The sequence below is a fragment of the Camelina sativa genome, chromosome 19 (genome assembly GCF_000633955.1).
Source record: "Camelina sativa cultivar DH55 chromosome 19, Cs, whole genome shotgun sequence".
Taxonomy (NCBI): Eukaryota; Viridiplantae; Streptophyta; class Magnoliopsida; order Brassicales; family Brassicaceae; genus Camelina; species Camelina sativa.
In genome coordinates this window covers 2,570,886-2,586,223 of record NC_025703.1, presented here as the reverse complement: position 1 = coordinate 2,586,223, position 15,338 = coordinate 2,570,886, and the positions used below count along the sequence as shown (strand labels likewise).

Genomic DNA, 15,338 nt, shown 5'->3' with positions numbered 1-15,338 from the left:
GTGATCTCTCCCTAACCTGAATCGAATCNTTTTTTTTTTTTTTTTTTTTTTTTGGGATTTTAAAGCAGTGGGTTAAAAAATATTTCCCTGAAAAACCAATTAATACCATCACTTATTACGATTGTGCCACCCTTAACTGTATCAAGTAACTTGTTTTATATATTTCAATATAACCAGAATCCAGTGATACATATAACAAACAGTTCAGGTTCAGAAACAAGAAATGGAAAAAACAAAGCTCGATCAAGAAAAAGAAAAAACCAAAAGAGAGAAAAAGAGATATATAGTCAACTCCTGTTTTTTAACAAGCTTTACAGCTACGTCTGCAATTCCCAGGGAGCTCAGGGGTTCCAACCATATACTCTGGGTTCTTTCCGCATTCTCCAAGCACTGCCCATCTCTCACAGCTCTCGTTTACGTCTGTACATTTACCGTCGTCATGACTCACAATCCTATCGAATGAGTCCACGTGGATCCACTTTGTAGCCGACCATTTCTCGCCTTCTATCACTGGACAACCTCCGTGAAGGCTAAAGGGGTCTGGGATTGCGTCTTGCTGGAGGTTAAAGAACAACAAAGCATTCCCTTTCTTTGGTTTCACTAAACAACAACATTACCAAAATAAATTTAAAAACATGTTCAAAAACATTCTCAGGAAAAGAACTTATGATTCTTTTCATATCTCACCAGCGATTCCTTTCTTTGCACAATCAGAAAGATCGTCTTTGTTCTCAGAAAGGGACCGGCGAGAAAATTCCTGAGAAAGATAGGAATTAAAGACCTAATTGTCCCATGTAGGTATAGAACCAATACAGAATAGCCAGCCATTGTGGAAAATATAAGCTGAAACTGATGGTTTTGTCAGAAAAAAAAAAAAAAAAAACCTGTGCATCGGGGAAAACAGTTTCTCCACCCTTTGTGACATTGGATAGATACAAGAGAACAGTTGCTATGCGGTGTCCACCACGGGCGATGTTGACTTTGTCGTGAAAGTAATCAAAGTGAGCGTCATATTTCTGACCGTGCTCATATCTCAATACTTGAAGGTCTTCCCCATTCTCTGTTACCACAAAAGTGACCAACTTAAAAACAATAAAGACTACCTTATGATTAAACTTTTCAAAAAAAGAGTTAAGTTTCCATGTCACTTGATCTTCTGAAACAGAGAGATCACTATTAAAACCATTCAGCTTGTTTTAAGTTACCTTTTGGGAGGAATGTCCATGTTGAGAGCTTGTCCTCAATACCGGAAACGATAGGATCCTGTGGATTCAACAAAGAAGCTTCACATAAAGATTGTAACCATTACAATGATACGGGTCATCTCTTCCTGTTAATAAACTAAGTAACATTCATCATCCATGATTGATCATGTTGTGACAACATGTTGTGTCTAGCAATCACAAATCACTACTTGGGTTTCTAAATTTCTAGTTCCATCAGATCTAGATGGATTTGACTTAATTGATCCTTTAGTATCAGAAACAACAGAGTTCTTGAAGTCAAATGTCATAAATCAGAAACAAGATCAACGCCAATCTATAAGAGATTCAATGAGATCTGTTGTGTCCAATTGATTGAGAGCGAGCAAAGTAATAAATGGAAGCGAAAGTAAAAATTGCACCTTTCCTTTGGAGATAAACGTGCCGGAGCTGGTACGAACGTCACTGACTTGACTCTCGCCATTATCGTTATCAGCAACTGCAGATCTCTGCAGATTCTCTTTCGCCTTTTCCCCAAAAAAAAAAAAAAAAACCCAAAATCATATACTCAAATTAGCACATTTAAAAGGAAAAAGTTTCCAAATTGAGCTCAGACCCAAATACAAAATGTCTCAAAATCCTCAAACTCACAAGAGAGATTAGATGATCACATTCCAAGTCCGTCAAAAAACCTTCATACACAAATGCCCTGAAGAAACAAACACACCAAATATTTTAACAATTCAACAGTTTGAAGAGTTCAAAGTTCCCAAATTTACTTGAGGGTTTTGCTTCATAGACAAGGGAAAGAGAAAAAAAAAATCAGACCTGGGCTTCGAAGAAACCTGTTTGACTTTAGAAGGGTTGATGATAGAACTTGGAGAACTAATCAGAGAAGTTGAAGATTGAAGCGAAACGAGAAAGATAGCAACGAACAACAATAATCCGATACGAGACATTGACATTAGTAAATCAATCAATCGCTTGAATCCAGATGATCGAGATCGAGAAAACTAGTCCTTAGGGAAAATTGAAAGAGGGAAAAAAAAAAAATGTCAACGGTCATGAAAAGTTGATGTTCTACCTAAAAGATGGCTAAGGAGATGGCGACAACATGCGCACGTTCTTCGGAATCATAACAATTATTTCTAAATCCCATGATAAAGCCCATTAAAGCCCAGATTCATATAATAAGACCCAAATATCAAAACGACGTCGTTGGTTCAAAACGTAAAATAATCCTCGCCGGACGGAGGAGAGGCGTGAGTGCAGAACAGAAAATTCGATTTTTTTTTCTTTCTTTCTTTCTCCGGTTTCGACTTTAGCCGGCGACGTTATTGAACGAAGGTTGCAGGAGAAGGAGAAGAAGAAGAAGAAGAAGATAAGCAGCGGTAATAATCTAGCAAAGGAGATTTTACAGAGAATGGCGTTTAGGCCTTTCGGGAAGGACTTAGGGCCGTCGGTGAGCTCTAAGCCATCGCCGTTTATGTCGTTCGGTGCTTCTTCTCCTACTCTTACCACTAGGTGTGCTTTTCGATTTCTCTGTGGATGTATCTGTATCCTATAATCGGACTTTTATTCCAGTTTTTGAGGATTTTGAGATTGATTTCACGCTATGGATCTATTATTATGCTCATGATTCTTCGAGCTGTCAAATTTGCACGCTATCGTTGTGTTGAAGTGTTTAGGATCAAGCGAATGTGACAAGTGTTAATTTTTTGTATGAAATTGTGTCCTGTATCACTTCGGGTTTTGAAGCTCAGTTATTGCGAATGTAATTTGTAAGCTCTTCCTAGACCTTCCTTAGGAGGGAGGAGGAGCTGAGAGTTACTTCATTTTTGCCTTTTGTTTCTCAGGTTTTACTCTTTTTTATTATTTTTTTTCTCTTGAATTCTAACACTGTGAATTGGGGGTTTGCTTGTAGTGATTCTTCAGTTCAACCACCGGCGTCTCAAAACCATTCAGCCTTTGCAGGACAATCTTTTGGACCAGGTGGAATTCAAAGGTTAGATAAACCAATCTCTAATGAGGGAATGTTAGGTTGTTTGTGAGCCTCCTTACGGCGAGCTGTTGTGCTACTTCTTTGTAGATTTTTTTTTTCTCAAGTTTGCTGATTATTCTATCTCCTTTACATTGTAACCTGTGTATTGGAACTTTTGCCTATAGTGGTCCTCGAGCACCACCTCCTTCGGCTTCTCAAAACCCTCCACCCTCCTTAGGGCAACCTTACCGACCAGGTGCGGTTCAAAGGTTAGACATTCTTAAATGTATTGCTTCATTTTATTTCTTTGCTCTTTCAGTTCTATGTGCCTGATGATGATGTTAGGTTGGTTACTTATTCAATTTATTTTTCCTTCTACTCTTCTTCTTTTAGATTCTAGCCTAAATTATTATGGTTTTTGCTTGCAGTAGTCTTCCAAGTAATCGAACACCATCTCCGTTGGCTTTTCAAAATCCCTCATCCTCCTCAGGTCAACCTTACCAATCTGGTGGAATTCACAGGTGAGTTTACTTGCCATTATGGCTCTCTTTTATTTTAATTCATTCCTTATATGCCTTTAACGGATATTTAGGAAAGGTCTGATTCGAAATAGCTGGTGATGGGATAAACAAAAATTTCTATTTCTTTCGCTTTGATTTTTTTTTGTTTTTTTTCTGCTTGAATCTTCTAAATGTTGCACAAAGATTTTAAGCCGAGAAAATTATAGGAACCCTTTAATGTTATCTGTTTTAGGAGCCCGGAACCTTCCAATGGAATAGCATGGGGTTCAGAAGCTTTTCCACGTCCAAGCCCCTCTGTGAGACCTTACCAATTTCCTGGAGTTCAGAGGTAAAAGCATACGTGAAATATTTTGACTAAGAAGACTAGAAGAGTGTCATATGTGGCAACTGTGTTAATCACACATCTCATATGCTTTCAGTTTTCTGCAATTGAAATTATAGCAGTAGGAAGAAAGTAGAATGTGATGGAATGCTGAAAGTTTTTCTGCCTAGTACACAAGGGCTTACTATGGCAGTGACTTTGAAGCTCCAAAGAGATCATTGTCGCCGGATTGACCTTATAAACTTTACCAAGCAAGCTGCTGGATTGTTCTTGATGAGTTAGCTGAATTTGACCTGCTGCATTTTTTTCCTCTCAGGCCTACTTTAAATCCTCAATTGGGGCACGATGGATCAAGGAATTTCTTGAAAGATCATGGTGAACATAGTCAGGCCACGTTTCCAGCTAGTACATCTCACATTCTTTCCAGAATTGGAACTGATGCTGTTGAGATTGGTCGATCACAAGATTCAAAAAGAAAAAGGTCGCTTATGTCATTTCCTTTAGATGAAGGCCATCCATGGCACTTTCTAAAATAATCATTGTGTCTGTTCTTTATCCCTATCATATCATTGGCTTTCTTAGTACTCGTCTATTTGCCGGGTTTGTACACCTTATGTGTTTTGCATCATGTACCTTCCTCTTTTATATTTCATAAAAAGTCTGTTGTGTGGTCTAGGTGCTAGGAAATGAGATGTATACGCATGACTGTGGGGATTACTGAATATCATGGTTTTGAATTTTGATGTAACTAACGTAAATCTATAAAATCCTCAATTTTTTATTTTTTTTTGCAGTCGGTCAGATTTTCTTCCTGATCAGAATTTGGGATCTTCTCGAAGAAATCAACCGCCAGTATCAGGTTTTGAGAATGGCAACTTGGCAGATGATTTTCAGCCGCCATCTAGCCAACCTTGGATGTATGCTTTTTTATTGTCAGTGTCATAATTTTTTCATCCCTCCCTCTCTTTTTGTTGCTGGATTTAATTTTTTTTATAAGGTCATAGAATATATCACAAGTTGTGGTGTTTTTATGGATAGGAATTTGAACCATACCTGTTTATTTTGCATTTTGTGCTGATTATTACGCTATTGTCTCACTGACTTTTGAAACTTTTTTCTCATGTTTTTGTAGGCGCTCTCCGTCGTCTGTGGAGAATAATCCAATGAGGTCAAGGAGCAATCCCAATCGGTTGATTAATCAAGACCAAACCCCAAACTCTTCATTTCCCTATGCACATGAAGCAGCAGAAATTCAGGAAGCTACAAGAAGAAATTCTTCGGCTATATCATCTTCTGATAAACCTCTGGGAGACGATTCCATATTTTCTCAGCATGATTCTCGAAGGTAGAAAGCATGACACTTACTTTGTAAAGCTTATTATTTTGAATATAATCAAGGTAGACAGCACCTCGTGTCCTACATGCAAGTATGAAGGACAGGAGAAATCAAAATTAAGAATAGAGTTACAATCCTAAGAAACTTTATCGTTAGTAAATCGGTGTACGCGTAATGGTTTCATGGAAAATTTGTACAACTAGCCTGTAAAGTCATGCTTACTTCACTTGCAGCTTTAAGTAATGCCCTCGCAACAAATCTGTTTTTCTCTTAGTTACGCATGCTGTTTCTGTGATAGGATTTCAACATCTCCTCCTACGTCAGGATCGAAGACATATAGGCTTTCAAGAAGTTCAGATTCTCAATTTCCTGGGCAGCCCTCCCCTGTAAATAGTTTCAATAACGCGGGTAAGACAAGCAGTTCACCTGCTACAAAAAGGACGAGATCTCCACCTTTATATTCAGCTGAAGAGGATATCCAGCGAAACTCTTTCCCTTCTCAAGACTGTACGGAAGGGTAAATTGTTAAACCACACAGTACTGACTCTTTATATTAATTTGTGGATCATTTCTTCAAGTTTTCTGAACTGTGTGGATTTTTACAGAGAAGAGCAGGCCAGGGCAAAGAGACTTGCTCGCTTCAAGGGTGAACTGGAGCCAATTGCAGACCGATCTGTTGATACTCAACTTACTAAGTCATTTGTAAATAAAACTACCAAACCTCTGGACAACAATCAAACGTTCAATTCATTGGAATCAAGTAGGGATACCGTGAAGGGAGATTCCTTGTCTAATTATGAAAGCTCGGAGCAACCCTCTCTTATCATTGGTTTATGCCCTGACATGTGTCCTGGTAAGCATAAGCCTGAGACAAGCTTATAAAATGATGACTGAGTGTATATTCTTTGGTTCACATAATCTGATTAAAAAGGTTTTGCGTTGCAAACAATATTTATCTTGCCCATAACTGATGTGAATGTAAAACAAAAATAATGATGGATTTTTTTCATCTTCCCAGAGTCGGAACGGGGGGAGCGTGAAAGGAAGGGCGACTTGGACCATTATGAGCGTGTGGATGGAGATAGGAACCAGACGAGCAAATCCCTTGCTGTGAAGAAAGTAAGTTCACCTTTGCTGCTTTGCATATCAATTAAGCTTCAGATCGTTTCTTAGATGACAAATACTGATTCATCGTAATGACTACTTATATATCTGCCTTTGAATAGTATACCAGGACGGCGGAGCGAGAAGCAGTTTTGATACGACCAATGCCAATCCTGCAGAGTACAATGGAATATTTGCTGAGTTTGCTAGATCGACCTTACAATGAAAACTTTCTAGGCATGTACAATTTCTTATGGGATAGGATGAGAGCTATTCGTATGGATCTCAGAATGCAACATATTTTCAACCGAGAAGCTATTACTTTACTGGAGCAAATGGTTTGTTTTTCTTTTTATCTTTATATAAAGCCCATATTATATCGATATTCTGTTTTGGATGTGTGTGTTCTTACTATGGATTTTCTTGCTACAGATAAGACTTCACATCATTGCAATGCATGAGCTATGTGAATATACGAAAGGAGAGGGCTTTTCAGAGGGGTTTGATGCCCACTTAAATATTGAGCAGATGAACAAGACATCTGTGGAGTTGTTTCAAATGTATGATGATCACAGGAAGAAAGGTATAATTATTCCTACAGAGAAAGAGTTTCGTGGCTATTATGCTCTTCTCAAACTCGACAAGCATCCTGGATATAAGGTAAGTCCTTCTGGGTAAAATTTGCGGTCGGAATTTTGGCTAAGTTCTTAACCCGACAATAAATTCGTGTTGTTAGGTTGAACCTTCAGAGCTTTCTCTTGATCTTGCCAATATGACTCCAGAAATAAGGCAAACTTCGGAAGTTCTCTTTGCCCGCAGGGTAGCCAGGTTGTTCCTTGAATTTTTTTTTCTTTTTCTGGTTGTTAGTTTGTTAACTGGATCTAAGTATTGATACCAGTCGTGAAATAACAGAGCTTGCAGAACTGGCAATTTTATCGCCTTCTTTCGCCTTGCACGGAAAGCAAGCTATCTTCAAGCATGTTTAATGCATGCTCATTTTTCAAAGGTAAGTGCTTATATCTTTTGTGGGTATAAAAGCTAATATTGTTGATGTGTGATTGTTTGACTGAGATCTAAGCATTATTTTGTTGCATCAGTTAAGAACTCAAGCACTCGCTTCTCTTCACTCGGGTCTTCAACAGAATCAGGGTCTCCCAGTTTCAGATACGTCAAAGTGGATAGGGATGGAGGTATTTCTTCCATCAGTTCGTTGCTTGGTGTATTCCTTTTTTGATCTATTACAGAGAAGTTGCTAGAGGTCTTACATTTTTCTTCTGGTGATGGAATTCAGGAAGAAGACATAGAAGCCCTGTTGGAGTACCATGGCTTTTCAATAAAAGTGTTTGAAGAGCCATATATGGTAAAGGATGATCTGTTTCTCCATGTTGATAAGGAATACAAAACAAAATGCTCAAAACTTGTTCACATGAAAAAGTCAAGAACCATAGTGGAAGATGTTTCTGCTCCATCAATAGAGGAAGATGTTTCTACTCCCTCTCCATTGCCCTCCTTGCTCACAGAAGCATTTAAAGGACATCAACCATGTATTACCCCCCATAAACAGGAAATGCCGCCTGCTCGAAGTCTTAAGAAACAAACACCCATGCGTCTAGTTGATAAAGAAATGACTGACTTCAAGACAACCCTCCTACCAGAGGAGGACAAGCCAGCGGGGACATTTGTTATAAATCCAGTGGGGCCATCTGTTATAAATCCAGTGGAGCATCAACAGAAACAAAATGACATTACATCAGCTGGTGGATTTCATTCTCCCGTGAAGATATATTCTCCTTTTGGTTCCACTGGATTTCCTCAAACTAAATCCTGGAATTTGGAAAAACAACCTAATGACCATAGTATTGGTATGTCTCCTGGGGAAATTAAATTTCCAATTGCAGGGGATGTACATACGAATCTTGTGCCTGGACCAGCTTTGCAACAAAGTCCGAAGTCTATGCCAATGGAGATTGTGCCTGTAACTACAATTGCAGAGTCTTCGACAAGTGTGGGAAAAGAATATACTTTGGAAGAACCAGTACCTGAAGCTGCAATTATCAGTACCTTGGAAAAGAACTTCCATGACATTGAACAGGAAGACGAGGATGAGAATGGGGTCATCGTAAATCAGTATGATGAGGAAGTGGCGAAGGCAAAACTCAAGTTGATCATAAGGTTTGTCAGCTCCTCATGCAAATTGACAATTGGTTTAGGGTAGTTTTATCTTTTCTCTAATAATCTTTGCAGATTATGGAAGCGGTGGGCGTCACGAAAAAGTGAATTGCGGGAGCATCGACAGTTAGCAGCAGCTGCTGCACTGAATTCACTATCCCTGGGTACTCCTATCCGATTTAGCAAAACTGATGTAAGTTTCAGCAATAGAAGTCTTAAAAGGCATGTACTATTGAGGTTGGTAGTCTAATATCGGTTTTCTCTCTTCATACACAGCAATCAAGGGCGTGTGGTGAGTTTGACATTGATCAAGCCATGAGGAGAAGATTTGAAGAACATGAAAAATCATGGTCAAGGCTGAATATTTCAGATGTGATAGCTGATATACTAGTTGGAAGGAATCCAGAATCAAAATGCATATGCTGGAAGGTCATCTTATGTACTCAGACTAAATCAGTAAACACAGCATCTTCTGCAAGTCAGGTTACGCATTCAGCAGCCAGTCGATGGTTATCGTCAAAGCTTATGCCTCATGCAGAACATAGTCTCAACGATGAGAATCTGCTATTTTCAGCTCCTAGTGTGTCGGTATGGAACAAATGGGTTGCAAATAGGTCTGATTCAGATTTCACATGCTGTCTCTCAGTAGCTAGGGATGTGGAGGCTGATAATGATATATGTGAAACAACACGTGGTGCAAGTGCAGTCCTTTTCCTTGCATCTGGAGGCCTCCCTTTGAATCTCCAGAGAGAACAGCTTAACCGCATTCTTGAATCTGTACCCTGTGGTTCAGTTCTTCCCCTGCTTGTAGTGATCAGCTCATGCAATGGGGAACGCATGGAGCCTGATACTGGTATCGTCTCGGGGCTTGGTCTCAATGATATTAACAAATCAAAGATTGCAAGCTTTTCCATAGTTTCTATTGCTAATAAGTCCCAAAAAGGACAGGAAGTTCATTTTTTCAACGATTCACGGCTAAGAGATGGGATTAAATGGCTGGCGAGCAATTCACCGCTGCAACCGAATCTTCATCATGTTAAACCTCGCGAACTGGTTCTGACCCATTTCAGTTTTTCCCTGGAGTTGCTTAAGCAGATGCCAGATCAGGAAGTTGGTCCTAACATCTGCATATCAGCCTTCAACGACGCATTGGAAACATCCCAAAGAAACATCACTTCTGCTGCTGAAGCAAATCCTATCGGTTGGCCTTGCCCCGAGACAATGTTACTCGAGGGTAATAGAAAAGAACGTCTAATGGTGCAGCGGTATCTCCCCAACCTGGACTGGAGCAGTGCAGAGAACATCGAACCACTTAATTCCGTGCTAGAGAATTGTAAGCTCCCATATTTTAAAGATGATTTGACATGGTTAACCTTAGGATGTGCTTCTCGTACTGAGATAGAGAACCATACGCAACGACTCGAGGGATGCTTAGTTGAGTACTTAACACAGAGAAGCAATCTTATGGGAGTCTCATTAGCTACCAAAGAAACAGGAGTGATGCTCGAAAGAAACACTAGACTCGAACTCCATAACTCAAGCCGCTACCATATCATCCCGAGATGGATTGGTATCTTCCAGAGGATCTTCAACTGGTGGATAATGGGTTTGTCTGATTCATCGTCTTCCTCAGCTTACGTACTGAAGTCTGATCTCACCATGTCAACTTCAAGCTACGCAGATAAATTCTTGTCTGAAGATGCATCATACCAATCTTCTCCTCCAAATATTCCATTGCTTCATGAAATGATTCAAATCAGTTGCAGCCCCTTCAAGTCGTCTCCTCCATATGATCACAAAGGCCAGAGAGTTGTCGAATCGGTTCAGACAGAAACTCTTATTGATGATGATAGAGACATAGACGAGTCGATGTTGGAGAAGAGCAGAGAAGCTTGTGGAAGGATTGATATGATGATAACTGAGGATGATGAGTTAGCTGATGAAACCGAGAGATCATGGAGAAGTAAAGGTAAAGAAGCGGCTGAGAAGAAGACGATAAAGGAGAGAGAGAGTGAGAGACTAGATGAATTGTTGAAGAAATGTAACTTAGTACAGGATAGCATAGCCGAGAAGCTCTGTATTTACTTTTGATTTGTTTCATTCAACCCTTTGTTAGTGATTGTCGTTGCATGTCAGTTTTTGTCAAATACGTGTCATCAGTTCGCAGTCTTGGCTCCCCATACGCACTCTCGGCGCGTGAACTAAACACGTGTTACACAGCCTGAGGCGCTTCGTAGTTCTTATGAATAGAAGAAAATAAAGCACGCCTACAACGAGCGCGTGAAACTAAAAATTCATAGGCGCTATTTATCATTAACATTACTAAATTTGTAACATAATGAAAACTTATGTCTAAACCTAAACCCCATAGATACGCTCCCCCTGGATCTCGGAGGTACTCTTCACCACCCTGCCATGTTCCATCAACTATGTCGCAGCTCAGTTCAAGGTGACAACACGGTGAGTTTCTCCTTGCCACAACAGGGGAATGTACACACAAGTCTTCTTCTTCTCTTTTCTCCTGTGGACAGTAATCTTATTAAATAGCCCAAAAAGGCCAGCATTTACCTTACCAATTTTGATCCACGGCGACACTGCTTTAGAAGAGTCATATATGAAGAAATTGCGATAGTCTCATGTCTTTGTAAAGAGTATTTCTTGTTTCTTTCTGTTGTTTTCCTATTAATCAAAGGCAAATTAGTTGATGATTTCTTGTAAATCATTGGCGGGCTTTTTCAATAATGTTTTTTTCATTATATAATTTGGAAAAAAAACAAAACAAACATAAAAAACTTGTCTGTGTCGTCAAGAGCTTATTCTCAGCAACAAGCAACGTTTTAGAGCAAATAGCGTAGTAAACACGTCATTTACTCTTGGTAAGAGAAGCTCATATACGAAACAGAGAGAGAGAAAGCATTACTTTAAACATCTGCTATATAGAAGGAATCTGTGACAATACAGTACAGAATCAAACAAAGGGGCAAATAGGAATTTGAATCATTCATTAGACAGCTTTTTAATCTGTACAATGATAATTGTGATATCGTCTGTCCTATTCTCGTGTTCCAACCACAATTTGTACGACTCTGCTGCAGCTGCAGCACATCCATCGCGCGGATCAGCGTATCTCCCCACCTGCAAAACATCATTCCCAACCACATTCAGACCACAACACAACTAAAACATGATTCTACATAAAACATATTTTGAGGTCTCCAAAAGGATTTACCATATCAACAACAGCTTGGCTTGGAAGAAACTCGAAAATCCCATCGCTTGCAACAACGAAAAACAAATGGTTAGGCGAAAGATGAACCATAGACACTTCTGGTTCCGCAGTAACTCCAATGCTCTCAGCTGTAAAATCTCCAACACTCCTTGTGAATGCGGTTCCCGGATACATCCCGTTTTGTACCCAAAGTCTCGGCGGATCCCCTCCCTCGCTCTCTTCGTTTGCCCATGTTTGTATATTCGGATCTTTCAATCCTTCCACTTGATCCACACTCAGCNGAAAGCATTACTTTAAACATCTGCTATATAGAAGGAATCTGTGACAATACAGTACAGAATCAAACAAAGGGGCAAATAGGAATTTGAATCATTCATTAGACAGCTTTTTAATCTGTACAATGATAATTGTGATATCGTCTGTCCTATTCTCGTGTTCCAACCACAATTTGTACGATTCTGCTGCAGCTGCAGCACATCCATCGCGCGGATCAGCGTATCTCCCCACCTGCAAAACATCATTCCCAACCACATTCAGACCACAACACAACTAAAACATGATTCTACATAAAACATATTTTGAGGTCTCCAAAAGGGTTTACCATATCAACAACAGCTTGGCTTGGAAGAAACTCGAAAATCCCATCGCTTGCAACAACGAAAAACAAATGGTTAGGCGAAAGATGAACCATAGACACTTCTGGTTCCGCAGTAACTCCAATGCTCTCAGCTGTGAAATCTCCAACACTCCTTGTGAATGCGGTTCCCGGATACATCCCGTTTTGTACCCAAAGTCTCGGCGGATCCCCTCCTTCGCTCTCTTCGTTTGCCCATGTTTGTATATTCGGATCTTTCAATCCTTCCACTTGATCCACACTCAGTACTCTAGCCCCACACGCTTTCACCCTCTCGCATTCATCTTTCCTAAAAGGCGTCTGATCATAAGACAAATCCTCTGCTAAAATCCTGTTCCTGTCTTTAACAGCGAGAACCGCCCTCGAATCCCCTACATTGGCAACATAAATCTTATCCCCAACAACAAGAACCGTAATGGCAGTAGTACCACTCATCGAATCATCGATTTCACTATCGTGTAACTCCTCATTCACCCTCAAAAACGCAGACTTGTAAGCTTTCTCCGGATCCTCAAGCAGAGTTGGGTCTTCAGACAACATTTCAACAACCCTCTCCTTGACGAAATTGGAACACTGCGTACCGAACACGCCGTGACCATCAAACACACCGAAGAAATGAACATTTGGGTTACCGTGAAGCTCGGTTTTGATGCAGTAAGTGTCTTGGTTCTCCTTGTCAGGTGAATCAGGGTAATAGCCTCGCTGAGATAACACAGAGTAAACCATGTCGAAATTAGGAGAAGGAACGTGAATAGATCCAAGAGGTTTCTGATCTTTCCCTTTGACAACACCATTGGCTCCAACAGGTCCACGAGAGTCTCCATCTGATGATGACGATGGGTACCGGCTACAACATTTGCATTGAACACAACCCATAACGCACAAGAACACCAAAAAAAAAAACAGAATTCAAAAAAAAAATCGCAACTTTTTTTTTATCTTTGTAGCTCGGAGGGGTTAGAACAAGAAATCTCCAGGAAAATAAAAATCGTGGGATACAACAATGGCGTAGAGAAAAGTGTAGGGTTTTGCAGATGTCATCGTGTTAAACGCGGCAAGGAAAGAAGCAAAAGGGGAAAGAAGAGATTCACACCCAAAGTTAGAATCTTTGGAGAAAACAGAGGAATGAGGAAGAGGGAAAAAGTTGGTAACTTTATCTTGTTGAGGATGGTTTTGTGTGTTCGAATTCTTCTTTCTTTATTTCTTACACCTTCGTGGTCTTCCTCAAACCCCTCCTCAAAAGGGTTATTTCGTCAACAACCCTTTTTAAGAGAAAGCGTAAAAAAAAAAATCGAGAGAAACCCTAAAAAGTGCAGAAGCAGAGACGAATTTTGTTCGAAAAGAAACAAAGAGATGAAGAGATAGAGAGAGAGAGATGAATGTGGTGGTTTTGGTGGATCCGACGGATGATGGAGTACACGGGTGGGTTTGGCCTCTCTCTCTTTCTGCCACAGCCGCGCACGAATTCCCAAATCAAACCAAAAAACTCTTTTTTTGACACAATCGATGAATATTATTTTCTCTTTTTTTTTTCTTTTTTCCCCGAGAGAGAGAGACAGAGAGAAGAAGATTATTCAACTTTTCTCGTTTGTTTTACTTTTACCCCCGTAACGGGTCGGGTTTCTCGACCCGATCAATGATAAACCTAACGGGCCTAGCGTGTTATTGGGCCCTAACTAGCTACGTCTCTGACTCTCTGTTCGGCACATTTCTTTTCTTGGGATTTTTTGTTTTCTTTCATTCAAAAGAACAAATGAGCAAATTGTTTAAAACTGATTTATTTAATTCTAAACTATAACGTCTCTCTATTATATATGACATGGTGAGTCCAAAAATTCACAGTTATAAATTTAGACCAACTTATACATTGAAGTAGAGAAATAAATCTTGTAGCAGAAAGATTCGATTTGCGATTTCTATTTTTGTCTTATCTGCAAATGTCTATTATTGGTGAAAGAATAAGTTCCAACTCAATTTTTTTCTATTTGTCGCAATGACGAGTCTTACGTATACAACTGGCGTTACCAAACATCGTATCTTTGTCGTTTTTGGAAAAGCCAATTCACATTATCAGTAATTGATGCACTTTTTTGTAATCGAAAGATCTTCTCTGGTCCATAAATTATAATTTATTCTTGCACACGTATTCTTCTTAATAGCTCTTCACATGACTACTACGGTTTTGTTATGTCATGTCCGAAGTCATTGCTTACACATTGCAGTAGACCAGTTCAGTGTCCGTTTTATCTGAAATGAACCAATTGTATACTAAATTATGGATATATGCAGAGAAACTACTAGCTTAGCTGCTCACCACTAAGATGTCCGATTCATGCAACATTCAACTCTCTAGTTTGAATTGCATAAAGAATATTAAGAACATTTTAGGAAAAAGTTTGTTATTCTATTTTTAATTAGTACCATTTTTTCTTGAAAAATTCCGCCGGCGCATTGAACTATAAAAGAAATGACAGCAAAGCAAATAGATCAGCACAATCTTGTCCTAAAATAAGCCATAAGTTTTTGTTGTCCGAAAAAAAACATATACCAGTTTGCTAAGAATCTAAGGAAGAAGAAACAAAATCTAAAAATTATCTTCGGTTTCATTGGGACAAAAACAGACTTGTCTTGTTCCTATTTCATAGGAAATTGGGATTCTTTTGAGACAAAGATTGTGTGGGAAACAGTCCGAAGTTCAATCTCTTCCCTACATTTCGACTGCTAATAAAACAAGCCTCTCCCCAAATCCTTTATTCTAGCCCCCCCTCCCTAAACAATGGCTCTATTAACTATTCATCTCTTTAACTTGTAATGATAAACCCTTTTTTAATAAAAAAAAA

At 39.4% G+C, this 15,338-nt stretch overlaps 3 protein-coding genes across 7 annotated transcripts; 1 reads left to right on the top strand and 2 right to left on the bottom strand.

Annotated features, from left to right (window-relative positions):
- On the bottom strand, window positions 133–2,320 carry LOC104764317 (prolyl 4-hydroxylase 2). The gene is made up of 7 exons (XM_010487825.2): window positions 2,031–2,320; window positions 1,854–1,911; window positions 1,625–1,729; window positions 1,206–1,263; window positions 885–1,060; window positions 688–757; window positions 133–600 (listed from the first exon to the last, which is right to left on the bottom strand). The coding sequence occupies exons 1-7, from the start codon at window positions 2,165–2,167 to the stop codon at window positions 302–304; spliced, it is 903 nt and encodes a 300-aa protein (XP_010486127.1). The 5' UTR covers window positions 2,168–2,320; the 3' UTR covers window positions 133–301.
- On the top strand, window positions 2,449–10,805 carry LOC104764316 (SAC3 family protein B). 4 transcript variants are annotated; one of them, XM_010487822.2, is made up of 19 exons: window positions 2,449–2,726; window positions 3,127–3,207; window positions 3,369–3,452; window positions 3,612–3,704; window positions 3,937–4,032; window positions 4,343–4,507; window positions 4,821–4,958; window positions 5,159–5,371; window positions 5,661–5,879; window positions 5,968–6,215; window positions 6,381–6,481; window positions 6,589–6,804; window positions 6,899–7,126; window positions 7,203–7,294; window positions 7,379–7,472; window positions 7,564–7,656; window positions 7,758–8,638; window positions 8,711–8,828; window positions 8,912–10,805. In XM_010487822.2, exons 1-19 carry the CDS (start codon window positions 2,626–2,628, stop codon window positions 10,724–10,726), a joined length of 5,076 nt encoding a protein of 1,691 aa, XP_010486124.1. In that variant the 5' UTR covers window positions 2,449–2,625; the 3' UTR covers window positions 10,727–10,805. The 4 variants fall into 4 exon arrangements, with proteins under 4 accessions (XP_010486124.1, XP_010486125.1, XP_010486126.1 ...); XM_010487823.2 differs by having other exon boundaries at window positions 3,615–3,704; window positions 8,912–10,726; XM_010487824.2 differs by having other exon boundaries at window positions 4,821–4,943; window positions 8,912–10,726.
- Window positions 11,436–14,045, bottom strand: LOC104764314 (probable protein phosphatase 2C 35). Of its 2 annotated transcripts, XM_019240630.1 has the most exons (3): window positions 12,746–14,045; window positions 11,865–12,144; window positions 11,436–11,770 (listed from the first exon to the last, which is right to left on the bottom strand). In XM_019240630.1, the coding sequence occupies exons 1-3, from the start codon at window positions 13,372–13,374 to the stop codon at window positions 11,633–11,635; spliced, it is 1,047 nt and encodes a 348-aa protein (XP_019096175.1). In that variant the 5' UTR covers window positions 13,375–14,045; the 3' UTR covers window positions 11,436–11,632. The 2 variants fall into 2 exon arrangements, with proteins under 2 accessions (XP_019096175.1, XP_010486121.1); XM_010487819.1 differs by lacking the exons at window positions 11,436–11,770; window positions 11,865–12,144 and adding an exon at window positions 12,153–12,371 and having other exon boundaries at window positions 12,466–14,045.